This window comes from Sceloporus occidentalis, unplaced genomic scaffold (assembly GCF_023333645.1).
Source record: "Sceloporus occidentalis isolate IW3139 unplaced genomic scaffold, rSceOcc1.0.p SCAF_10, whole genome shotgun sequence".
NCBI lineage: Eukaryota > Metazoa > Chordata > Lepidosauria > Squamata > Phrynosomatidae > Sceloporus > Sceloporus occidentalis.
This window is the reverse complement of record NW_028316990.1, coordinates 38,300,235-38,327,400: the sequence shown is the minus strand read 5'-3', so window position 1 is coordinate 38,327,400 and position 27,166 is coordinate 38,300,235. Positions and strand designations below refer to the sequence as shown.

General features: G+C 47.0%; 1 protein-coding gene across 2 annotated transcripts in view; it reads left to right on the top strand.

Moving 5' to 3' along the window:
• The first annotated feature begins 1,239 nt into the window (after window positions 1-1,239).
• The window catches only part of LOC149306531 (voltage-dependent T-type calcium channel subunit alpha-1H-like), a 139,554-nt gene continuing 113,627 nt past the window's right edge, over window positions 1,240-27,166 (top strand). Inside the window, exons 1-2 of one of the 2 annotated variants that reach the window (XM_089477032.1) lie at window positions 1,240-1,599; window positions 6,933-7,252. In XM_089477032.1, the coding sequence (XP_089333158.1) occupies window positions 6,948-7,252 (305 nt within the window). In that variant the 5' untranslated portion in view covers window positions 1,240-1,599; window positions 6,933-6,947. Of the gene's footprint in view, window positions 1,600-5,505; window positions 5,557-6,932; window positions 7,253-27,166 lie in introns of those variants that run through there. The other variant, XM_089477031.1, reaches the window with a different exon arrangement.

Genomic DNA, 27,166 nt, shown 5'->3' with positions numbered 1-27,166 from the left:
GTTCACACTTGCGCAGAATCGATCTGTTGAAAAAGACGTGGAAAACGTCAGCATCAAAAAGATGTGGGTTAAATGGGTCTGGCGTATGGCCCCCCCTCTTGGAATCGCTTCAGCAATTCAGTTTAAGTGGGAATCAGGGTCATGTGAACCAGCTGAAACTGATTTGCAAACTGGTTTAAAAGGTAGCGGGAATGAGGTAGTGGGAAATCACTCCTGCCAACCCATGGTCACACAGTGTGTGTGTGTGTGTGTGTGCGTGTGTGTGTATCTCCAACTCTCTTCCATGCTAGCGTTCTCTGAAAACACCAGCCACAGATGCCAGCGAACCATCAGGAATAAACTCTTCTAGAACATGGCCACAGAGCTTGAAAAACCCACAAAAAATCCTATGGATGCCGGCCGTGAAAACCTTCGACTTTGGTTCTTTTTCTCCTCCTCTGTTGGCCTTCCCTCCCCAGGAAGGCTCTGGTCCATAGATGTTGAGATGCCCCCCATCCTCAGTATCCCTTTCCCCCCAAAACGATCCCTGCAGTTGGTCCACAGCCTGCCATGGAAAGCGGCTGAACTTCTGAGCCGCTCCCAGCGCCAGAGAGAAAGAGACGAGAACAAAGGAAGGGTGGGAGGGAAGGAAAGAAGGAGGGGAAAAGGGAGGGAAGGGAGGCGTTGGCCATCCGGGGAGGGCTCCATGGGGAAGGTAGGGGTCCCCTCTTCTCTCCTGGCCCCGATCCCTCCTCCTTCAGAAGCTCAGAAGGGTCCAAAGGAGCTCTCCAAAAATGGGTCTCTCTCCGGTGCGCCCTGGAGACTTTTACGCACGGCGCCTTCTCCAAAGCGCTCCTGGGGGGCAGCCTTTCCCTGGCTCTCTCTTTCGATCCCCCCTTTTTCCTTCTTCCAGCCCCTTTCCCCAGCCTCCCCACCCCTTTCCCCTGGACTCTCCACCCCTTTTTTCCCTTTCTAGTCCTCCTCTTCTTCCTCCCCTCCCTGGACCAGGGCTGAAGTTTCTGTGCGCAAAAGCCTGGCTGGCTCGCTGGCTTCTTCCACCGATGGAGCTTTGGCTTTCCACCTTTCCCCATCCTCCTAACGCCCCCTTCTTCTGCTGCTAAGGCTTTGGGGGCAGTGGCACCTTGGGTGCCCCCCACTTTTCCCCCAAGAGGATTTTGGTGCAAAGCAGGAGGAGTTATTGGAATAACTGGAAAGGACCCCACTGGCCATCTCTCTCTCTCTCTCTCTCTCTCTCTCTCTCTCTCTCTCTCTCTCTCTCTCTCTCTCTCTCTCTTTCTCTCCTCTTTGTGCTTGGAGTGGAGGAGGAAAGGGCAAGGAAAGAGGGAAAGAAAGAAAGGAGGAGGTGGAGGAGAGAAAGGGGGGGGGCTAAGGGACCATCCAAGAGACCCCAGGATGGAGGCCCCCTTGGCCTGAAGGGTCGCCTAGGGAGCTGCTCCTAGGAGTCTTTGGGAAAAGAAGAAGGGGAGCTCTCCTGCCTTCAGAGCTTTTGGAAAGTCCGGCTTCGGGGGGCTTTTGTGTGTTTTTTTTCCTCTGGCTGGGCTCCTGGGAAGGACAAGGGGCGGCTATGCGCGTGGGAAGCCCGGGCTCCGTGGAACCAAGGTAAGGAAGGGGCGAAGGGGACCCCCCCCCAAAAGACCCTGTCCCCAGGCACACACACAACCACACATTCATTCATTCATTCTCACATCTCTTTCTCTCCCCAAGGCGTCCTCCTTCTCCTGCTCTTCTTCCACATTTTCTCCGAAGTCAAGCCTTGCCATGCTCCCCTTCCCCAAGGTGGCTTGTAGAGGGGCTCTGCCTCACTTTCCAGGCTTGGCTTTCCTGGGGGGCTCCCTCAGGAGGCAGGAAAGAGACAAATCTGGGCCACAAGGACTTGAGGGACTCTCCTCTTGCTGGCTCCTCTTCTAGCTCTCTGGGGCTTTGGGGGGGGGGGTCTTTAGAGCTTGGGACTCCAATATGAGGGACCCCTCCTCATATATGTGTGTGTATATACATATATACATACGTGTATATGTATATGCATGTATATCTTAACCACAAGGACTTTAAGGACTCTTCCCCCCCCCCCTCCGGTGTCATCTTCTTCCAGCTCTCTGGGGTATTTTTTGTTTGGGGGGGGGTCTTTGGAGGCTGGAACTCCAATACAAGGGACCCGCCCCACCCATCTATCTACCCATCTCTCTCTCTTTTATCTATCTATCTAATTCACCACAAGGACTTTAGGGACTCTTCTCCTGCTGGTCTCATCCTCCAGCTCTCTGGGGGGGTTTGGGGGGCGGGGTGCAGGGGTGTCTTTGGAGGCTGGAACCCCAATATAAGGGACCCCCACCCATTTTTCTTCTTCTTTCCCCCCTTCCTCCCTCCATCTCTCTCCCCCTCCCTATCTCCATCCCTGCGCTCCCTTTCAGGTGGGTTTCCCACACCTTTCACTTTTCCAGACAATGGAGAGGAGGAGGAGGGGCTCTCTGGCTTTCTCTCCTTCATTTCTCTCCATCTCTAGGTTCACGCCTGGAAAACATTTACCAGGGGACCCCCCCCCCCCGGCTTATAGTCTTTTTGCTCTTTCAAAAGGAAGAAAGGAAGGGAGAGGAGGAGGAGGAAGAGAGAAACCAAGAGATGCAAGGAATGGAGAGAACAATGAAGTGCCCACCCTTTTTTCCCCACCACTCCACATTTTTTTCTTCCCACTCTTTTCACCTTCCTTCCTTCCAGGTCAATCCTCACCTCCGCCACCTCCTTTTAACCTTTTCCTTCCTGTTCCCCTTCTTCTTCCAAATCCATCTTTCAGCCTTGAACTCATTCTCCTCCTCCTCCTCCTCCTCCTCCTCTGTTCTCTTCTTCCTTTCAAACTCCTTTCCTTGCTTCCATCTCTGGCTGCATCCGCACTGTGAACTTAATGTATGGCATTATATCCGCTCTAAGTGCTGTAGCTCCAGAAATCATTGGGTTTGCAGTTCTCAAGGTCTTTGGCCTTCTCTGTCCAAGAGGGCGGGTGCATCACCCAACTACAAATCCCAGGGATCTGTAGGATGGATCCATGGCAGTTGAAGTGGTGTCAAGATGCATTATTTCTACAATGCAGATGGGTACTAAGACTTTCTCCCCAAAGGACCAACCCCAGGATTCTACAGGATGGAGCCATTGCCATTAAAGCTGTGCCAAAGTGCATTATCTCTCCAGTGTAGATGCACCCCTAAAACCTCTCTCCAAACCCCAGGGTTCTGTTGGATGCAACCATGGCAGTAAAAGTGATGTCAAAGTGCATTATTTCTACAGTGTAGAAGGCATCTCATGTCCCTCTTCCATCTTCCTTTGTATCCCACATCTCACATATCCACCCCTCCCATGAATGTAGACTGTAACCTCCTTGGGGCAGGGACTTATTGTTGTCACACTGGAAATATTGCCTAGAGAGGTGGCCAAATCCATGGGGAGATGCTCACCAGAAAAGCCTGATTCTCTACAAGGGAGTAAACCTTGTTGTTGTGTGCCTTCAAGGCGTTTTCAACTTATGGTGACCTTAAGGAGAAGCCGTCATGGGGTTTTCTTGGCAAGATTTGTCCACAGTTGGTTTTCCATGGCTGCCTTTTGGAGCTGAGAGAGTGTGATTCATCCAAGGTCACCCAGTAAGTTTCATGGCCAAGCTGGTCTCCACAGTCATAGTCCATTGCTCAAACCATTGCGCCACACTGGCTCTCTAGAGTAGACCTACTTGAACCAATTGCTGGATGGTAACTCAACACATTATTATTATTATTATTATTATTATTATTATTATTATTATTATTATTATTATTTACATCCCACCTTTCTTCCAATATAGGGACTACAGGCAGCTAACAGCAGATTTAAAAAAATACGATTTAAAACCAGTACAAAAACATTAAAATGGGTAAATTGTATTTGTCACTGGGTCTACTCTAAGAGGGCTGATCTGCTTTTAAGCCATTGCGATGATCCCTTATTTTTCATACGACAGCTCAATATATAATAGAGCAAAGCCACTAAAATCAGTTTCTATGAAGTCAACAATTAGATAGATCCGTTTGATTTAATAGGGTCTACTCCAGTTGGAGACTGTCCATTGACTCATTGTATCCCTCCTGCCCCTATTCTTCCTTCCTTCCTTCCTTCTTTTCTTCTTTCCTTCTTTCCTTCCTTCCTTCCTTCCTTCCTTCCTTCCTTCCTTCCCCACCACTCTTCCCCTCCAGAAATACAGAATTGCAGGGACATTCGATAATTTTGATGTTTAATAGATCCAGGTCAGACAAAACCAAGTCCTTCCTCCCATGTCAGACCTGTGGGACTCACTGCACAAGGATGCATATGAGCCTATATATATATATATATATATATATATATATGTATATTCCTAGAAGTGTCAGGTTTGGAAATAGGATGGTGGACAAGGCAGAACATCTTTGAGGTCTTCTATGCTTCCATTTCTTCACCTTGGTCACCTTTCCTAGCCATATCTTCCATTGATAGACACCCCCTTCTACCCCTGGCACTGAGCTGTTCCTTTCCTGCACTCCCTTGTAACTTTAAAGCTTTATTCTTTGCTTGCTTTCAGAACCACCTCTCTCTCACTTTGTGTAAATATTACGAAGCTGGGACCAAAAACAGCCTTCAGGGGCAATGCAGATTTTTCTAGAAGTACCCACTGGGTGATTTAGTCAAGTCCTGCTCTCTTTCAGCCTCGGAGGAGGTCCGTGAAAAATCCTCCTTGGAATAATCCGACCAAGAAACTGCTATGATAAGGTTGCCATAAGTCAGAGTCCACTTGAAGGCACATAACAATTGAGATCCAGACTGTGATGGTGTCTCCTTCTTTGGAGGTTTTTCAACAGAGGTTGGATGGCCATCTTTCAGGAGTGCTTGGATTGTGTCTTCCTGCATGGCAAAATGGGTTGGACTGGATGACCCTTGGGGTCTCTTCCAACTCTGTGGTTCTATGACGCTGTTGATGGAATGGAGCAGATTTTGTATCTGCTCAGCTGTGGAAACCCACTGGGTGACTTTCAGCTAGTCCCACGCTCCCAGCCTCAGAGGAAGGCAATGGCAAACTTTCTCTGAATCAACCCTACTAAGAAAACCATATTTTTTAGTGCCACCACGGTGCATTGGTTTGCATTTTGGACCCAAACCCCTGGAGACCAGGGTTCAAATCTACACTCAGCCACAGAAACCCACCAGGTGACCTTGGCAAACCTCCTCTGAGTAAATCTTGTCGAGAAAGCCAAGGAGAGTTGCCTTAGGTCATGGCACACTTAACAACAAGGATTACTCCAACAGTTGCCATTGTGAGTTTCCAACATAGGCCTGAAACGAAATGTTGGTCCTAACTAGACATCTCAGATGAATAGATGGAAACTTGGTACCTTGGCAACCTTTTTGTCTCAAGCGTTGATCCAATGGGCCTCCTCCAGCTGCAGCTTATAATGGGATGTAGCCTCTATCTATCTATCTATCTATCTATCTATCTATCTATCTATCTATCCTCATCCCAACGGAGCTGCTGTTCGAAACATCATGGAAGATGCTTGGATTCTAAAAGTTAAATCTTTCCAAATTTCCTTTGCTTGAAGGAGGGGACCATGGTCTGGATTGGGACTATGACATTTAGGGAGAGAGGATTAAACTCAAATCCCAACTGAGGCCTTGATCTGGATCAGACTGCTGCTCTGATTCAAAATAGTCTTTGCATGCTACCTTTTAAAAAAATACCAAATGCCCAAGAAGTCGCTCTGCTAGTTGGGGTTGGCAGCGGGAGCAAGGAAATCTGGTGACGACGGACCCATTTATTTTAGCATGCGCTTTCATGGACGCTAATCCATTTCTATGGATTACAAGCCACAAAGGGTCGTGCTAGAATAAGCCGGTTAGTCTTGGGGCTGCCTTAAGATCCCCTGCCTTTCCTTCCTTCCTTTTTAAAGATAAAAATGTGAGTGATGTTGGGAGCACCAAAGAGAGGATTCTCATGTAACTTGGAGTCTGGCCTTACGTTTCTTCCAGAGATCAAGGGACCGTTGTTGTTAGACGTCAAGCCAAACTTCAATTTGCAGCAGAGGCTTCCAAGGGACCTTGTTACGAATGACCTTGCTAAAGTCTTGCTAACTCAGGGCAGCAGCTGAGACTTCCTTGCTGGAGTCTATTAGTTATTTATCTACTTGTTTATTGCACTTCTATCTTGAAATTTGGTTTCATCCTCTTGCAAGGGAGTCGTCTTCTTTTCCTATTGCCTTCTGCTTTCCCAAACATTACTGTCTTTTTAAAATGAGAAACTAAGTCCCATGCAAACAAAAACCCTGCATTCTTTGACATTTTCCTGTTTTTCATCTCAATAAATGTTCTCCTGGCATCACTACCTTGGACGGTCCCATCAGTCCAAAGACAGCAATGAGAGAGGCTTGGCTTGCTTCCATTTCCATGCAAAAACTGAATGAGAAGCAAAAGAGAAAGATGCATGGATGGATACCTCTAGGTGCAGTGGTTCCCAAACTTTGGTCCTTCAGGTGTTTTGGACGTCAACGCCTAGAAGTCCCAGTCAGCTTGGCCAACAGTCATGAAGTCCAAAACATTTGGAGGACCCAAGTTTGGAAGCCATTGTCTTAGTCAAGCACACAGGATCCTGAGTAACCTTAGAGCAATGGTTCCCAAACTTTGGTTGTCCGGGTGTTTTGGACTCCAGCTCCCAGAAGCCCTACTCAGCTTGACCAACAGTCAAGAATCCTGGGAGCTGAAGTCCAAAACATCTGGAGGACCAAAGTTTGGGAGCCTCTGGGATAGGCCATTGGTCAGACCTGAGAGAAGGCTGCTTTCCTTTGGGTCATCAGCAAGTGGCCAGGCAACTCTTGACCCAAGTCTCCATTCCTGTTGTCCAAGCTCCTTGCTGTTTCCTGTGGGATTAAGCCTCCTGTTCCTTTCTGCAGGTGTTGGCTGCTATCATGACTGATGGCGAGAGAAGAGAACACTTTCAGCCACTGGCGAGCGACGAAGTACGAGTCCCCATAGCCTCCATAGGCTCTGCCCCTGGACAAGTGCCCCAATCCAGGGAAGAGAAGGACGAGGATGCTCTCAGCGCTTGTAAATCCATCCAGGAGAGTCTTGGCTCGGTGGGATCGTCTGCCCGGGATCCAGCCCAAGATGGAGAGAACCAGGTCCCTTACCCTGCGCTGGCCTCCACCGTCTTCTTCTGCCTTGACCAGACGACCCGACCGCGGAGCTGGTGCCTCAGACTGGTCTGTAACCCATATCCTTGACATCTTCCCAGTTGGGGAGGCTTTGGTTTTATTTTGTTTTTCCGTCTGGGTTTGGTCAACTTTGACTTCTGACTTTGGGTGCTGAGTTGCGATGGCTCAACAAGGGTGAGATGAAGAGTTGCGTTGCTTGCTAAGTTCTGCGCCTCAAAAGAAGTTGGTTGTTGAGCCTCTCTCCTTAACCGGATTCGTTTTGTGGATGATTTGGGTTTTACATTCACCTGGTAATTGGTTGGGCTTCATTCTTTGGGTCTGGATAGAGGTAGAAGTGTGGGGTTTCCAACGCAGCGTCTCATGATGGTTTCAGGTTGGAAAACATACATCATATCCTTTTGAGGAGATGGTTTTCTTGGCCAAGGAGAGCATGACCCTACTAATGTGCTTTCTTATTTGGATATTGGATTGAATGTGACCATTTTGTCCTGCAGATTACTAGCAATGTCTGTTTGGTTTGGCCAAATCCAGAGTGCTCTTTCTTTTATGATGTTGTCTTTGGAAATGATGGTAAAATACAAGCAGTGAGCCATCGTGTATGTTCTTTTTTAATGCTCTCTTGGATCTGTTGGCTTTCCTCCACTTTAGGTTAAGATAGATATGTATCATTGCATCATTTCTGGTTGCCATGTTCAGTAAGTTTGGACCGCTTTGCCTTCTGGGGGTGCGGGGGATTGAAACCACCATGTTTGAGGTGGCAATTCGGAAACATCTGGGAACAATTTGGGGCAGAAAGTTGCATGAAAATTCACTTGAAGGGTCTTGGAGGCATCTAGGGGTGCTTTGTGGACCACAAAATTAGGATCCAAGGGCTTTGGGCCACATTTTCCTCACTTCTGACCCCACCAAATGGGTTTTTCTGATGTCGTGTAAGGAGATATGGACTTCCTCATTGCGTGAGGGTTTTGGGTGGACGCTTGGGGCAACTTTGCCTCCCTTGACCCAAATGGTCCCAAAGTAGCCAAGGGGATGCATCAGGAAAGCTTGATCATGTCACCACCAGGCCTGATGTGTTCATCTTTCTAGCTTCTGGACTTCCACAAAAGTCTGCTGGCAGGTCTTTACGCTCTGTCAGCTTCGAACAAGATCTCGATCTCGGTTCCCACTGGCGATCCAGGTCCTGCGTGTCAGCCTCATATGCCTCCCTGGCAAATCAGAACAAGGGTTTGGACTGCGGCGAAAGCTTTGGAAGAGTTGGAGGAGGGCGGCAAGGGTGCCTTGGCCGTTTATGTAAGAGGGCTTAGAAGAGGTGGGTTGTCTTGTGGGCTGGGAACTAATATATGTAAAGAGAGGGAGGGAGAGATTTGCAAAAGGGATTAGCCTCTGACTGACAGTGCGCATAGCTATGCCCTGATGCTTTCCATTCAAAGATGTTGGATTGCGTAGGCCTGTGGCACAAAGAGGAGAAGGGCTCTGGCCCTGCCTCAGTGACTTTCTCAATTGGCTTGACAGATGCCCGAGTGTCCTTCAACACAACACATGCATTATATGGTCCTTTGGAGTTATAATGTCCCACTCCCACCAGCTGCACCACCACATCCCACAAAAATTGACTTGATCTGAGGTATTGGTTATGGTTGCTGAAAGCGGAGAGATACTAGTGTCTCCAATGATAGGATCATGGAAGAAAAAGAGATTGCAAATAGCAATAAAGTGGGGGAAAGTAGGATTGAAACAATCCATTGCAGGTGGATTGATTGAATTGAGAAAGCCACGGCTCCTGAGTTTGCAAGACTGATTTTGCAAGACCAGGCAAGTCTTGGAAGTCTTGCCCATTTTGAAGGCAATTAACAAAAAGAACTAAAGTATCAGGCTTTAGATTTTCCTTTTTATTCATCAACATCTTCATCTCTGCCTGTAATGCATGGTTTTAGGTCCAGCTAGAATAACTATGGATTCCCAATTTTTGCAAAGAGAGGGCTGCTTCCTCCCCCATTGAAAATGTTAAAAGGTTAAGAGAAGCCTCTTGTTCGAAGCGATGGCTTCATGGCAAACCGGAACGGGCTGCGCCTGCTTGATACCTGCCGGGCGCTCGCAGCATTATGTCCTGCCAGCAGTATAATGTGCATTATTTATTAAAATGGGCAATTATCGATCTTGCTTTAGTTAAGCCATGAAACTTGTATATGTTTGTGAAATGGGCGCTTCCTGGCCTCCCTTGGCAACGGCGAAGGGATGGCGGTTACTGATACAGGAAGCAACCTATAATGCTCTTTGCAAGGAGAAATCGAACTAAGAAAGAGAGAGGAAGGGAATGCACATCGCTTGGCTTTGCTAGATGGCCCTCCTTGCCTATCGATATTTCAGTTTCGTAGCATTTCAGGGGGAAAGATTTGATGCACGTGCACCAAAAGGGAGCCAAGAATGGTTGAAGAGCCAAGCTAGAACCTTCCAGGGCCTCATTCCCATTACCTTTTAAACCGGATCATGATTCAGTTCGAACCAGTTTAAACGACCATGGTTCCCACTTAATCCAAATCGCTGAAGTGATTCTGAAAGGGGGCCATGCTCTAGACCCATTTAACCCACGTCTTTTCAACCAAATCGAATCAGTGCAAGTGGGAAACAGAATCGGATCAGATTCGATTTCACAATCTGGTCTTAAATGAATCGCTTCAGCACACATGGGAACCAGATGCAGATTGGAATCGGTTTACTGCGACATGCAGCAAAGCAGAAATGGAACCGATCCTATTTAAACCGATTCACTTCCCAATGCGAACCACAAGTAGGTTATCTGCCTCGGGAACCGGTTTAAATAAAAATGATTCATTTGTGAATGGGAACCATAACTGGGTTATTTTAATTCGAATCCATGCCAGAAAATGCGACCAGGGCAAATGTAGTGGGAACCGTGATCTGATTTTGAATCGATCCATCGATTCAGATCGGAGACCGATTTATCTGTAAGTGGGAATGAGGCCCTGGATTTCTAATGAAATGGACACAAATCCTGTTTGCATATCCTCCCATTCAACAACAGAACAATACACAGATTAACATGGAAGTCACTCCTCCCAATCCAGGATCACACTATATATATCAGGAATAAACTCTTCTAGAACATGGCCACATAGCCCGACAAACCCACAAAAAACTATGGATGCCAGCCATGAACGCCTTCGATGTTGCTTCCATCAGTCCCAAAATGTCCTGGGTTTCAAAGTGTGGCAGCTGTTCCCACCTCTTTCCTTTTTGGGCGGCTTTTCCCCAGCTGCCTCTTTGCCAGGTTGGTTGACATCCCGGAGCAGCAGCGGAGGAGCAAAGAGGGAATGGCGTGCAGCGGTCCGTCTGGAATTTCAGGCCCCGCATGCCACAAATATTGGAGAGATGCCTTCACGCTTTGGGTCGGGTGAGCGGCTAACCGGCCGGAGAGCAGAATCCCTTCTCTCTCTGGAATGAAAAGTTTGGACAAAGCAATCCCTTGCAGAAACATTTTGCAAGGCCTTCTTTCCATCGGTTCGCTCTCCACAAGGTCTTCCTCCGTCACAACTGGCTGGCTGTATATACAACAAGCTAGTAATATAACCCTTCATGGGCATCTCATTGTTCCCACTGCTGCAGTATTTCTCAGTATTTCCCCCTCTATCATCAGTATTATGAGTATGCAAAAGGATCCTGTCGCACCTTTGATACTAAAGTCCAAGATACACAGCAGAAACAATCCAGTCTGAGACCACTTTAGCTGCGCCAGAGGTCACTGCTAGGGAATCCTAAAAGTTGTAGTTTTGTGAGACATTAAGCCTTCTCTGTCAAGGAGCTCTGGTGCCACAACAAACTACATTTCCCAGAATTCCCTAGCACAAAGCTAGGGTAGTTAAAGCAGTCTCAAACTGGATTATTTCTGCACTGTGTCATCCTTGACAGGCCTTGCTGCTTTAGGGTGGGTTAGTCTCAAAGGTGTTGCAAGATCTCTTTGCAGACTGATTTTTCCAGACTAACCTTTGAATTTGAACCTCATATTATGATTATGGTCATCTTCATTTAGAACAGGATTTTGGAATACTTGTATTTGCATAAACATGCATCATACTGGTGTTGCATATTGGTTTGAGTGTTGGATTACGACTCTGGAAACCAGGGTTCAAATGCAAGAAAAATGCCACGTATGAATTTTGTGCAGAGCTAAGCATAATAATTATTGCATGTTGCTTCTTTCAAAGATGAACTTAGCAAAGGGTTGGCTCTGTGTTTTCAAAGGCCCAGCTAGAAAGAGGCCTTGCATGGATTTCCAAGCTGCCTCTCTCTAAAGGGCAACCAGCTTTGGAAAGAATGCCACCAAAGCATTTCTGGGGCTCTTGAAAAGTGGCGAGACAGAAAGATGGATGGTGAGGAGAGAGAAGGATAAGCGTGGAAAGCGAGGAGGAGGAGGGTGTTGGACAAGAGCCAGGAGGATTGGAAAGACACCTGTCTTTGGGAATAGGAGGAAGGAAGGAAGGAAGGAAGGAAGGAAGGAAGGAAGGAAGGCAGAGAAACTCTTGCAGGAAAAGATGCAACAGATCAACAAACCAGGCAAGCTGGTAGAGGTTGCTCTGCTTAGCAAGTCAGGAGGTCCTCAATGGGGGTAATAAGCTTTGCATTAAGATCCTGTTGTTGTTGGTAGGTGTCCTAAGTCCGATGCATGGCGACCCTATGGATAAGACATCTCCAAGAATACCTATTCTCCACTGTAATAAGCTTTGGATTAAGACTCTGTTGTTCTAAGCTGCCCTAAGTCTGACGCATGGCAACCCTATGGATGAGACATCTCCAACAATCCCCATCTTCCACTGTAATAGGTTTTGCATTAAGACCTTGTTGTTCTAAGCTGCCCTAAGTCGAACTCATGGAGACCCTTTGGATGAGACATCTCCAACAAACCCTATCTTCCACTGTAATAAGCTTTGCATCCAGCAGGCTCTATAAAGGGCTGCCCCATTCCCAGGAGGCAAACCTTAACAATATCCATGGGATTTGCACCCTACTCAAAAGCAAGACTCCATGACTCAAATGGGAACCATTTCCCAGGAGACGCGTCCCCAGGATCGCAGCAAGGCTCCAAACTTGAGTCTCGACACCCTTCAGAGAACCGGGCTGTACATTTTAATTTTCCATTTAAGCATTGTTTTGCGCGCAAAGTGACATTTTCCGTACGCTTTGCAATGTTAAGTCTGGAATGAATTGCAAATGAGCGTCGGAGAGCGGGCTTGCATCTCTTGGAGCATTTAAAAGGCTTCGTGTTTTGCAGGGAATGTGGAGGAGGAAGAAATTAAATGGCTTTCTTCCAAGGGAAAAGCTTTTTAAAAATAAAGGGGTTAAAGAGTGTGTATTCCTAAGGGGGATGCTGCAGACCACACCAGGTGACACCTTGGTGCGCCTGTTGTTACAAATCAGTGGTTACCAAACTTTGGTCCTCCAGATGTTTTAGACTTCGACTACTAGAAGCCTCCGCCATCTTGGCCAGTGGTCTGGGATTCTGGGAGCTGAAGTCCAAAATATCTGGAAGGCCAGAGTTTGGTAATCGCTGTTATAAATGATCTACGGCCCTGATTCCCAAACTTTGGTCCTCCAGATGTTTTGGACTTCGGCTCCCAGAATTCCTAACCACTGGCCAAGCTGGAGTTGGAGTCCAAAACACAGCCAGGTTGGCCAATGGTTAGCAAACCTCTAACCCTGAGACAATTTTCATGCGCAAATATATTGGGCATGAATTTTGCCAGTCCAAGGGGATGCATTCTTCCCCTTCTTGCCCATCCCTGAAAGGAGGGTTTGCCAATGGAGGAGGCCACGTCTGGCATGTTTCTGGGGGTCCTGTGCATGGTTTGCAAGCAGCAGCAGGTGGGCGCTTTGGTTCCTCCCTTCCAACCCAAAGCAAATGCCTCTTAAGAGACCCCCAGACAGGCTTCTGGGGGTCGAGAAAGGAGGTTGGGTCGAGCAAACTGGGATGCCGGGTCTTTGCCGCACATTTATAGCTGGCTAAAAAAAGCCTTTGCGCACTTTCCATTTGGGGAACGGGGGACAGATGTCTGTATGATCAGTTTACCATCCATCGGGTGAAGGGTCAGGTATGCAGAGCATGCATTTGGGGAGCGTTGTCTCTCCCATCCATCCCCCTTGGCTGCTTGTGTCCAAAAATCACTGGGAAATCTGCATACAACCAGGGCTTGGAAGAAGAGAGGAATGTTTTTTATTTTGGACTACAACTTCCAGAATCCCCTCCAGCCGCCTCTGGAAGTTGTAATCCAAAAAAACAATTTTCTCAGGCAGATGAACAAATCCCCTTCTGTTGTAAGAGAGGGAATCTCTTTTGCAACACTAGGCTTCCTTGAGTATCGGGACATTTGCTGTCAGAGCAAGCCACTTCGGTGCTCACAAGCAAGCAAAAATGTCATATAGAATAGGACAGAATGGACAGGCACCATAATAAAACGGAGGGCTTTCCAGAAAAATGGAGGCCGTGACGACCAAATAAAAGCTTATTTGTCTAGTACTGCAAAACTCTAGGGTTGCAAAAGGGATTCCCCCTCTTACAGCAGCCATATAAATGTGAATGCATGCTTTTCTTTGCCATGCTCAAAATGGAGGGCCTCTTGGAATTCCTCCTGGACAGAAGGTTGAAGTGTCCTGGGAAAAGGTGATGTGTCTGGTCATCCTGGGAACAGAAATTGCATGGCATCCAATATTCACAGATGAAAACCAGGACATGTGTCCGGCCGAGGAACATCAGAGTATGGTCAAGATGGGAAAAGTTAATCAGTAAAGTTATTAATTTTAGTATAAAGGAAGAGTTTGCAGTTTGCTTTTGCCTGAGTTGCCTGGGCAGGGAAAGATTTCTGCCTTCTCCTTTCTTTCTTTCCATTGAATTAATTGCTTTTGCAGATTGAGCTCAGTTTGCAGCAATGAAAATAAGCGGAGGACAAAAAAGGGGGAAAGTCAGAGGAGGAGAGAGAAACCAGGACATTTTAAAAGCAGCTGGAAAAGTGGGACAGCAGAGGATTCATGGGGGACTGTTAATCCTGTGCAAAACAGGGATAGTTGGGATTTGAACTTGGAACGGACTAGAAATCCATTCTTGGTACTGAAGAATAAAGTAGGGCTTTTCAATAAGTGAGAGAGTCTGAGGTCTCCTTGCAACCTGTTTAAGAGGCGAGTAGCATCCCATGCAGATGTTTTATTCTTTACAATGCCAAAGCGCTTTGGTTTTTAAAAACAAACCTCTCACGGCTTTGCGCACAGGCACCGCTTTCAAAAACACATCTGTAATCTAACATAAGCATCCTAAGCCATTATCTGCTGTAATTTGTATGAACAATCGATTGCAGAAGGATAAACAGAACACAATGGCTTCCAGAAGGAACGAGAAACAATGAAGCAGAGGTGCGTCACAGGCGGTTGCGAGTGCGAGAAAGTTTGTGAGATGGTGTCGGGCAATTTCCCCACCTTTTTAGTACCATTAAGGGAGTGGAAGTAATGAATTGTGAATTGCAAGTAACATATTTATCAGTAGACTTTGGAGACCAGGGTTCAAATCCCCGCTCAGCCATAGAAACTCAATGGATGACTTTGCGCGAGTCGCAACCAATGGGTTTCATGGCCAAGCTGGGAATCGAACCCTGGTCTCCAGAGTCATAGTCCAACACTCAAACTGCTATGCCAGACTGTAGAAAAATCCAATCTTTCAAATAGCCTAGCCTAGACATAAACCCTATTATTATTATTATTATTATTATTATTATTATTATTATTATTATTATTATTATATTGGGATGAAAAGCAAGCGCTTTCCATCCGTCTTCGGAGCCCCAATTGGAGAAGTGTCAAGCCTCGCTCCTTTTTCATTTCATTATTAATTTCCCAATCGATGTTTCTCTGCGATTGGTATTGTCACTGTAATTATGTCTCTTCTTGCGCGAACCACACAAAGCGATGCGTCTCTTCTGGAAGGTGGGAAGAAGCGCACGGATAATCAGCAAAACAGCTAAGCCACTTGCAAAGTCACCAGAAGCCCATGTTATATAAGCAAAAAGAGGACCTGAGTCCTGAGCGCGAGGTTTCGCTGGGGGAAATGCCGGTCCGTTGCGGCCAAAGTTACCCTGAAATGAATCGCAATGAGATCAGGATGCAAATCTGTACATCTCTCATGGCCACATGCAGAGTGAAATATTTAGCATTTGCTCTGTGAAAATACAAGGGTGTAGCTCTGGAGTAGAGAACCTGGAGATTGGGGTTCGATTCCCCACTTGGCCATAGAAACCTGTTTGGGTGATATGGGGTGAGTTGCACCCTCTCAGCCCCAGAAAATCCCATTATAGCTTCACCTTGGGGTTGCCGTAAGTTGGAAATGACTTGATGTGGGTATGTTTGTGTACTGGGTTGAGCATGGTGTAGTGGTTTGAGCATTGGACTAGAACTCTGGAGACCAGGGTTCAAATCCCAGCTCGACCATCGAAACCCATAGGGAGGTCACACTCTCTCAGCCTCAGAGGATGGCCAAGGCAAACCCCTTCTGAAGAAACCTTGCCAAGAAAACCCTATGAAAGGCTTGCCATAGGGTCGCCAGAAAGGACTTGAAGGCACGCAACCACAACTCCAACTGAGGAGTATCCATTTTTCCCTCTGTAGTGGAGAGCCAATATGGCTTAACGGTTTGAGCATTGGACTAGAGCTCTGGAGACCAGGGTTCGAATCCCAGCTCGGCCATTGAAACCCACTGGGTGACCATAGGCAGGTCACACTCTCTTGGCCTCAGAAACAAAACACTGGCAAAAACTCCTCTGAACAAATCCTGCCAAGAAAAACCTGGGATAGTCTTGCCTTAGGGATGCCACAAATCAGAAATGACTTGAAGGACCATGCGAGGGTGCAATAATTGAGGATTTGAATCCCCGCCACTTGCGCCGTAGGGTTTGTAAGCACTGAGCACCCTGGGTCTTGTCATCCAAATGCACCATGGACCCTCCAGTCTTGCCCTGGTCCAAGGCTGTCTCCTTTCTCTGGGCGAAAGCATCTGTAGGATCATGCTTTTCGGAGTCTTTTCGGAGGCGACCATGCTGTCATTTCAACCAGAGCAGGCTCTCCTACACGGGGCTTATTTATAGAGGCCTGTGGGTGGCATTTGTTGTGTGTTTGCTGGAAGGCTTGGAAACTTTCTGCCACGGTGGGTAGTTGTTTGGTGAGATTCAGATGGGTTTTTTCCTTTCCGTGATCTTTGTGGGTCTTCTTTAAAAATAGCATATCCTCCAACAGTCCCAGTTTGTCAGGGACAGTCCCAGTTAATCCTCTTCCATCCCACTTTTCCATCTGCTTTTCAAATGTCCCAGTTTCTTTCTGCTCTTCCCCCTTTCCCCTCAACCTATTTCCATTGCAAACCCACCAACATTCCCAATTTTGCAAGGACAGTCCCAATAAATCCTCAGCCATCCCGCTTTCTCAGCTGCTTTCCAAATGTCCCGGTTTCTCTCTCTCTCCTCTCTTCTCCTCAACCTATTTCCATTGCAAACCCATCAGCCAGCACCACCAGCACCGGAGTGATGGGCACTGTAGTTCAAGGCATCTAGAAAACCCCATAGTAAAGCTGTCCTGCTGTACAGGGAAACATGGTTTAAAGGGGAAGGAATGAACGCGGAGGGCTGTGTGGTTACGTTATTGTATTGCTCTTGTATATAAAGACAGGTTGCTCTGGGTTATTCTTTTAAGTTTAAGTGCTGCATCCTGAGGGAGGGCACACTAATCCTGTTTACAAAGTTGTGCCCGCCAGGCATGTTACAAGTCTGTTATCTGTGTCTTCATCAGCTAAATCCAGCATGGCTGCACATCCTCTTACAAGGCACTGGGGATGCCCAAAATGCCAGGAGGAGGCCAAGAATTCATACAGTCATAGAATCTGGAGGATACCCCCCCCCAAAGATCATCCAGTCCAGCCCCATTCTGCCATGCAGGAAGGCACCATCAAAGCCCTCCCCAAAATGGCCATTCAGCCTCTGTTTAAACACCTCCAAAGAAGGAGACTCCACCATTCTCCAAGGCAACATCTTCCATTGTTGAACAGCAAGAAGTTCCTCCTAATATTGAGGTGGAATCTCTTTTGCAGGAGTTTACATCCCTTGTTCCATGTGTCCTAGTCTCTGGAGCAGCAGAAAACAAGCTTGCTCCGTCCTTTGACATCTCTCCAAATAGTTAAACATAGCCATCATATCTCCCCTTAACCTTCTCTTCCCCAGTCTAAACATCTCCAAGCTCCCTAAGCATCTCCTCATAGGGCTTCATGGTTTCCAGCAGCAGTTCCCTTTTGCTTGAGTCTTAATGGGGAACGGAAGAGTCTGACCCTTCCTCTTTCCTCGTTCCTGTGCAAACTCCCTTTGCACTTTGGACTCAGTTTGCAGCCATGGAAGTATGCTGAGGACCAAAAGGAGAAGGGAGGAGGAGGAGGAGGAGAGAAAAACTGGGGTATTTTAAAAGCAGATGGCAAAGTGGGACAGCGGAGGATTAATGGGGACCTTCTTTGCAAAGTTGGGAATGTTGGTGGGTTTGCAATGGAAATAAATTGAGGGAAGTGGAAGGAGGATAGAGAAACCGGGACATTTGAAAAGCAGTTAGAAAGTGGGATGGCAGAGGATCAATGGGGACTGTCCCTGCCTAATTGAGAAAGTTGGAGAATATATGATAGCCTATTATAATACATTAGGAATGCATGTTATATAATGTTGTATTCATTGGCCTGCATCTTAGGGCCAGATCTGGTTTCCTCTCACAGCCATTTGACAAGCTGTAGTTGCAGATGTAATTCTTCTTCCCTTCCCCCCCTCCTCCTCCTCCTCCCTTTCCTCCCATTTAATACAATCTGTTTTATTGCTCTTGAAACAATCAGGCTGGCTTTTGGCAACCGATTAAGTGCACCCATTCCAGATCTCATTCTCCTCATCTCCAAATGACAGATTGCGAAATGGCGCACACTCCCAAAGCCCTGAGCATCCCAGCGTTTTCGCTTCGCAACGGCGGCAGTGGCCCCCCCGGGTCAAGGCAAATCCCGGATCATAAAAGGATGCTGCGTAATTGTCTCTTTTCTCTCGTTGCAGTGAGGTGAATAAAAGTTGCATTTGCAAGTCTGGTTTTATCTCCCTTGCAAAAACCCAAAACATCATTGAGCTGAATCTGTTGGCTGCGGGGAGGAAAGACAAGAGCTTTTTAATGAGCAGATCTACGGCGTCTGGGATGAAGAGGCCTAGTGGTTTCAGTGGTTTCAGTCTAGGGCCTCATTCCTACTTACAAATAAATTGGTGTATCGATGGATCGATTCAACAACGGAGCATGGTTCACACTACATTTGCCCTGATCATCTTATCTAGAGCTCAGGTGCCACAACAAACTACAAATCCCAGCATTCCATAGGATGGAGCCATGATAGTTAATGCGGTGTCAAAGTGCATTAATTGTGCAGTGCGGATGCAGCTTTGGCTAAGTGAGGATCCAAACCAAAGGGCATTCTCTCTCCAGGAAAGTGTCTTGTTCCTCCTCCTCCTGTGCAGCTTTTAGGGAACATGTAAAGCCATTAATTCTTTTTCCAGGGACCTCCTGAGTCGGTTGTAAGTGCTACTCGCTTTGCTTTCCTTTTCGGTTGCAACGGGTAATTGCTCCGTCAGTTAAAGATGTTTAGATCAGCTCAAAAAGGTGCTGCCAATTTAACCTGGCAACGAGCTTACCTCTGAAAACATACAAATGGGGTTTTCGTAAAAGGTTCATATTAAAAACAGCTGGTGGGAAACACCAGGCTAGAATTGTTAGTCAAACGTCTGCTGGGAACGTACGTATTCATAAATGGCTTTGCATGTGCAGAAGATTGAAGTGGGCAGCTTCATGGCATTCATGTTCACCTCGGGGCTGCCATGAAGTTGCAACATACCCTCATCTTTTGGGAATGCACTATGATGGATTGCACATTGCAGTATATTGGTGTACTATGGCCCAGTATGCTGCAGTGGGGCGTCAATGGATATCTGGACACTGGCTAAGAAGGGTTGGAGCCCAACAACACTGCCTGATGTCCATCAGAAATGCCCAGTGAGCTTTTGCCTGGGTTGACTGGGAAGGGACAACTTCCAGCCCCTCCTCTTCCTCCTCCATGAAAACTCCTTTTGCATTTCCAATTCACTTTGCAGCAGGAACGATAAGCTGAGAGCGAAGGGGAACACAGGACATTTTTAAAGCATGCACTCATTGCCATCTTGACCCCACTCTAGTGTTGCTTGGCCCTGTGTGTCCCAGTTTCCATCTCTGAAAACGTTGACAGGTTTGCAGGCAAAGTACTTTTCATTCATTTAGGCATACAAAATAGTGGCAGAAGAAGGACCTTTTGATGGAGAGGTCTTCAATTTTTCTTCTCCAACACGTGTTTGAGGTTTCAGGCATTCAAATCCAGTCATCCTTGCAACGGGAGCCTCGATTTAATGGCTCATCTTGTGTTCTTGAGTTTTCTCTGCTTTGTCAGGTCCTATTGTCCGCTGCCTTGGGTCTCGGGATGGATAGAAAATAAGCCAGGTCCCAAATCTGTGTGAAAGAGCTGGATGCCTATGTCTGGTGCTGGTTTGATGGAAACCAGATCTCAACATGGCTGAAAAGGAGGAAGTTCCTCTACCCTCCGGAGCCCATTTTCCTCCCCTGTTTAGTCTTGCAATGTTTACGTTGCTGGGGATTATAAATCACCTTTCGACTAGGTTTGGCCGAAATGTTCACAGTAGGGCCAATAAGGAAAAGAAAGAGCGAGACAAGCCACTATAAAATACACATGCAATAAGCCAAGGATGAGGAGGCAAATGGAGATGGAGGTGCGCATTTCTTCGCCCGGCTCTTATCTATACACAATGTGGCTTCTGTTTACACTGGCGTCCCTTTAACCACCTCTTTCTCAAAACAACCCAGAGATCTGTGGGCACAGGAATGAAATTCCTCCAGACGCGTGGATGGAGCAATGTGTATATTTTAGCTTTTCGGCAGAGGAGAACTGGACTTGAGTACCAAAGGCAGGTCCCATAAACAGTCTCCATCCTATCAACTTGACATGTCCCTCTTTCGCTTCGTGGAACTCTTTCGTATTTATCTTTTCTTTTATTGTCTCCCTTCTTGGAAGAAGCCTCCCATGTCCTCTGAAAAAGTTGGGCTATATAGCTTTGGGTGATTTGCTTTCAACACTGCAGATTTTTGGCCCAAATAATGGTGCAATAGAGGAGTGAACATGGAGGAGATTGGGAGAATGTGAATAAAGTTCTGGAATTGTTGCTGGAGAAGACGGAGCAATAAAACCAGGCATTTTTTGGTTGCCTTTTATTTCCCAGTTTGGGGAATGAACTGGGCAGAGGTTGCAAGGTTAATCTCAGGCTCCAGAACATTGCGATTCCAATTTGCTGCATCATCGGAACAAAGAGGACAGACGCGATGGTCCCAGATATCTATAAAATTTGCACAATTTGCACAATTTACAGAAAGGGGGGCAAGTCCGTGACAAACGGTCAAGGCTAAGAGGCTGTATCTTCCCGTTTGGAGTTAAACGTTGATTGTGGCGGCAACCTTTGTGCAACTGAATGCACAAACACATGCAAATCCGTATAGGTATATTTGCACCAACGCGTAGCTCCACTTTGGTGACCTCTTGGACTGAATATGGACCTTCTGCACAGGACAGAAGTGTCCATCCGCTTCCACAGGGAACCTTGTGCAGCCAGATCTATAATTTAGATGCTGAGATGGTACCTCTCCCCAAGTTTTTATTTGTATGTGACATTGTGGCTTGAGCATCAGGCTACAACTCTGGAGACTCGGGTTCGATTCCTGGCTTGGCCATTGAAATCCACTGGCTGCTCTTGGACAAGTCAAGACTCTCAGCCTCAGAAGGCAATAGCAAACCTCTTCTGAAGAAACCTTGCCAAGGAAACCCCATGACAGGGTCTCCTTAGGGTTGCCATAAGCTGGAAACCACTTGAAGGTACACAACAACAGCAACGATTGCTGTCCGCTTGTTCATTTTGGGTGGTCAGTTTCTAGGTTCTTGCTCCCCTTTCTCGTGGATTGTGATCTCTAGACCAAAGAATGGCTTTTGGGAAAGAGGATGCTTGACACTTGGCTGCCCAACTTGGCAGTCTGTGTACAATAGGTCCTTGATGTCAAGTGTGGTTTGGCTCCAGAGCCTCTCATGTTGGTACCAAAATCCATGGATGCTCAAGTCCCATTATATACAATGGCATTGCAAAATGGTGGCCCTTCTACAAAATGGCAAAATTGAGCTTTGCCTTTTTTGGAATTGCCAAAAATATTATTATTATTATTATTATTATTATTATTATTAAGTTTTGGTTGGTGGAATCAGTGGATGAAGGGCTGACTATATTGGATAAGGAAGGACTTTCCAGAATAGGGATAGAAGCCTTTCTTGGTTTTGTTCTCATTGGAAACAATGAATATTGTACTCAACCTTCTCCCCGTTGTGAGAAGCCCTTGGAAAACTAAGTTAGCTGATTAGGTAATTTGTTAATTAATTAACTCAATTAGTTCATTGGTCTTTTAATTAATTGCAGTTGATGAGGTAACAGTGATGGATTGGCTGATTAATTTGTTAATTAGTAAGTCAGCTGGGTTTGCTCTATGCAAAAAAAAATCCCATATTTCATGCAAAAAAGTTACTTTTTCTGAACAGAAATGTGATTGTTTTAAAATGGAGGAAATTGTTTTTTAAGTGTATATTTAAAATGACCATCCAAGGGTGCTATTTGACAGGGACAGTCCTGGTTATTCCTCTGCCTTCCTACTCTTCCGGTTGCATTTAAAACACCCTGGTTTCTTTCTCGTCCTCCCACTTCACCCGCCTTTTATCCTCTGCTTTTGCAAATTGCTGCAAATTCAGATTGCAAAAGGAGTTTGCATTCAATTCAACAGCAAAGAAAGGAAGGGTTGAACCTGGGATCTCCTTCTTCCCAATCGGCTCAGGCAAAAGCAAACACCTGCAGCCTCTCCTCGCTCTCCTTCCTTGATAACTTTTGCCATCTTGAGCAGGTTTCCTTTGCAAAAAATAGTTGGGGATGCATGGCACTGCTGCAGGCCTCCTCTCCTTTTTTCCTTCCTTCCTTCCCGTCTCAGGTTCATTTATCCTTTCAAGAGCTGGAATGATCTCTTTTGGATCAAGGCCCGGCTTTTGGGCCCTAGACCTCTGTTGTCTTCCTTTGCTGACATTCCTCCATCTTTATCTTCCAAAGGCTACAGATGCTCCTTTTGCAGTGTGACTCCCTTCCAAATCTGTACCTTTTCCTTGCAGACTTGCGGAGGAAAGGTTATTATTCACATTCCTCCAGCAATGCAAGGCAATAGAGGAGCGTGTCCCATCGGCCGCTATTGAAAGAGACTCCCCTTTCCGTGCCCTGGACCATATTTCTGTTTTTTACAGAGAGCAGCTGGCCTCTTCTCTTGCCATAAGTCAAGCGGCTCCCTCCTCGAGCCTATTAATATCCTTCTTTCAGGCATATTTTTGGGTGAATAATGGGCCTGTTTCCCTTGACCGTTGGCCTTTCTCTGCACATTATGTTTTGAGAAGAAAACATCTTTCCAAAAAGGCCAAGGAAGGGAGGGGAAAATAAAACCCCTCTGGTTGGAAAAAAGAAAGAACATAGATCACTGATCCGACCGCGAACTTGGGTTCGGTAGGAGAAAATGGGCCTTTTTCCCCATCCGCCGCCCCTTTCAAATTGCTCCAAAGGCCGCATCCGCACTGCAGAAATAATCCACTTTAGGGACATGAATGTAACTGAGAAAGAATGAATGAGTTTTGCAAGAACGGATGGAACTAAACTATAGGTAGAACAATAGGGAAACAAGATGAACTTGGAAGGGGAAGGAAAATCCTTCGCATCACATATAAAGCATAAAACTTTGTGACTACTGAGATATATGGGAGTATACATCATAAAAGAATCAAAGAACGATAAATCCTAATAGACATGTTCGGGAAGAAAGGATGCCTTTGCAAGAGGCATGGAGGAAAGTAGTGTTTTAGGGGTAGTGTTTTATGTTACTAAGTAAATTCTAATGTGTATTGTTGGATAGATAGGCTTTTGTTGGAAGAAAAATGAGATGTATATATAGAAGTTGAAATCCAAAATACCTGGAGGACCAAAGTTTGGGAGCCGCCATAAATCATCTTGGCAGCTGCATGGTCTCCACCCCGAGACACAATTTAAAAGAAATCAGCAACAAATGGACCACAAATATTTGCGCATCCCTTTCTTTCCTGGGTTTTCCCCACCTTTGCCCCTGAAGATGGATGCAGCCCACCAAAACTCTTTGGAGAATGACATTAATAATAATAATTGGCAAACCCAGCATGCGTTCATCCATTTGTCCCCATCGCTAGCTGTCCCTGCCTGAAACCTTTGCAAGATGGCTCTCTCAGTGGAATATAATCCTTGCAAGGGTTACAACTTCTCATGTCAACATGGGTTTCCTTTTCTTTTTCCTTGTGATACTTGACTTCCACCTTGTAGCGTCAGCCGATCTTAGATGCAGAGCTCTGGGGGAAGGATAGAAGGTGGCATTTTAAAATGAAAGCAGCTGGGTTACCTGGAAATGTGATCTGCTTCTGGCATTTTGTGTATATGTATGTTTGTGCATGTGTGTTGTGTCTTCCCCTGGTCCTTCGGAAGGTTTTTGACACCCACGCATGGAACAAAATGACCAAGGAGAGGAGGAAGGGATGGTGGATGCGCATGAGGTTGCGTTGGGTATGATGGGATGGAGGAGAGAAAGAATCATTAATGGGCGCAGAGGGGTTACTATGGGAACCTGTTGCTAATGAATCTCTGGGGTTTCCTCCCTTCCCCATTACATTTATTTATTTATTACCTTGACACAGCTCTTTAAAAGCATGCAACCCTGTGCAAAGCAAGTTTCCTAGGAATCGCGTTGCCATGGCAAACCCAGTCGCTAAAAAGCAAGCGGAGACCTAACCGCTACTCCCACATGCGGGCAGATGGGACTCCGGGTGATGCGCTTGGACAGGGAGGAGGGCGCCTTTCGGTGGAGCCAAAGTTTTTCCCATTTAAGCATTCGGCCATTTTCTTTGCCTCTCTTTGCTAAGTATTTCTCTCTCTCTCTCTCTCTCTCTCTCTCTCTCTCTCTCTCTCTCTCTCTTTCTCACGCTCATGTTTTCTCATGCAAAAGCTCCCCCCTCTCTCTCTCTCTTTTTTTTGCTTAGACAACAAGGGAATTTCCATTGAGAGATGGCAACCGGAGGCGACAATAGGTGTGTGCGGGGGATGTGGACTACACCGGGTGACACCTCAGAGAAAGATATCACCCAGTGCAATGGTGGGAAAGGGCTTCCTTTCAGATCCGGCTGGGTGGGAAAGTTTCCTCTTCGACCAGTAGATCCACCAGAAAGGCTATGGGGTGGGAGTAGCAACCCATTCCCACCATTGGCCATTAGTGGGAAGGGGCTTCTTTCGAGGTCCAGCCATGTGGGAAAGTCTCCTCACTGGCCAGTAGATATGCTGGACCTGGAAAGGCTATGGGGTGGGAGCACAACCCATTCCCACTATCAGCTGCTGGCAGGAAGGGGCTTCCTTCCATGTCCAGCCAAGTGGGAAAGTCTCCCTGGCCAGTAGATATGTTGGACCTGGAAAGGCTATGGGGTGGAAGCAACAACTCATTCCCACCATGAGCCATTGGTGGGAAGAGGTTTCCATACAGGTCCAGCAATGTAGGAAAGTCTCCTCCCCGGCTGGTAGATCCACCAGACACAGAAAGGCTATGGGGTGGAAGCCACAACCCATTCCTACTATCAGCTGTTGGTGGGAAGGGGCTTCCTTCTGGGTCCAGTTGGGTGGGAAAGTCTCCCTGACCAGTAGATACATTGAACACAGAAAGACTATGGGGTGGGAGCACAACCCATCCCCACTATCAGCCGTTAGTAGGAAGGGGCTTCCTTCGAGGTCCAGCCAGGTGGGCAAGTCTCCTTCCTGGCCAGTAGATCCACCAGACCTGGAAAGGCTATGAGATGCAAGCCACAACCCATTCCCACCATCAGCTGCTGGTCTGCAACCATGCAGTAGGCCATGTCTCATGTGTCTTCCACAGAATTAAATCTCAACCCACAAGCCACCTTCACTATCAGAAACAGATGGACACAAGGAGAGGTACGTTGCATCAGAGCAAAGGTCCAGAGCTCTTGCCCAGCATCCCGTCTTTCCCCATTGCATCTCGGAGCAGCGAGGTCCATGGTTCAACCCTTGTGTTGTGTGAAGAAATGCTTCCTTTTGCATATCTGAATCTCTCAACCTTCAGCTTTGGGGAGCGGAGGCTCAACAATAAATGGCATTAAAAACAGATGAACTGGGAAACATTTTATTTTCGCATTGAGCGATGGAGTCGCCTCCACCCCAATCCCCTGGTTGCCATAGCAACCCAACCCACTTGGCGTCGAAACTTTCCAAGGTTCATCTTTGACTCATATCAGTATTTCTGGGATGAAGATCCCCAGACCTCCGAAGATCAAAGTGCAGTTTTGAAAACAGAGGGAATACTCATGGCTGGTTTTTTTCATGTGGTTTTCTATGCATCTACTAGATATTTTTTAAAGATGGTAATTGAAAAACAGTGAAGGAACTACTTATTGATCACCATCAATGATCATCTCTCCCTGAGATGTCTCAATGGGTGGAGAAAACCTTTCTTTCTCATGAATGACAAAAAGAAAATATTTAATATTTTGACCCACTAGTTAGAGGGTGTTATTTGTAGGAGAGGTAGCTGTCAGACAAAGTGTGCACTGCTGGCCCTTGTAGTAAGAGTGCAGCATTGCACCTTCATTCATTCTCTGGACTACTATGTCCTCCAGGTTGGGAGGGAACCATCAACTGGGAGTGCAAGCAGAGACTGCAGACTTCCAGTGGCTAGAAAGTGTCTTTGCCTCTGGGAGTCCATTAGGAGAAAGGCCTTGGTCAAGCAGTCCGAGTCGAGGGAGGTGTGAAATGCAGGAGTCTGGAAACAGGAATGCTGGCGAGGAAACGGAGGAGTTGCTTCCAGCCTTAGCCAAAGACAGACTCAGGGACTCTTCAGGCCAGCCATTAAGGCTGGGGGAGGGGTGTCACGTCCGCATGAAGCATACCCCAACTCTGTCCCCAGAGTGCCATTATAGTGCATGGTGCCACGGCACTTCTCCGGTGCTGTGTCCATACAACACAGTACTGAAGGAGCACTGGCCAGCCGCAGACACATGGCTATGGCACCCTTTCCAGGGCCAGATTGAAGCTGTGGCATGTGATTGGCATGGCCCCAATCCGGCTAGGAAAGGGGCGGCATTGTGCTGTCCTTAGGGGCTGTGTGTACTGTACAGCCCCTCAGTTCTTCAGTGGCCTGACACCAGTGGGCCTTACTCAGAGTTCTCCTGTTGCTGCTTGGCCCACAGCCTGGCAGAGCATCCTTGCCATATCTGTTTCTCCCTCCTACTGGATTGTGGGCTTGGGACCCCAGCTGTGTCCTCAGCCTCATCCGTCGGTGAGACTTGCCTTTGTCCTGCTGCTTGAGGCTCTTCAGCAGAGAGAGCTAGCTAAGGCTGCTCTGCAACAAGGAGAGCTGCAGGCTGTTCTCCATCTGGAAAACTTGCCTGGGTTCTTTCTATCAGACTCTTCCTCTAAGTTGCAGTCCTGAAGCTCCTGCCCATGACTGCTCCAGCCACCCCCTGCCTTCTAAGTCCAATGCCAGACTTGGGAGGCAGCCCCCTGACCAGGTATACCACCCTTTTAGTGTGTCGCCCGCTGTGGTCCATACCCCTCGCACCCCTCCTGTGATGCCACTGTAACAAGTCCCTGGCTGCAAGGTCTTTGTACTTCTCGCTGGGACAATACTCTTGTATTCTTCTTCTGCTGCTTCTTTGTTCTCTCTCTCTTTCTCTCTCTCCG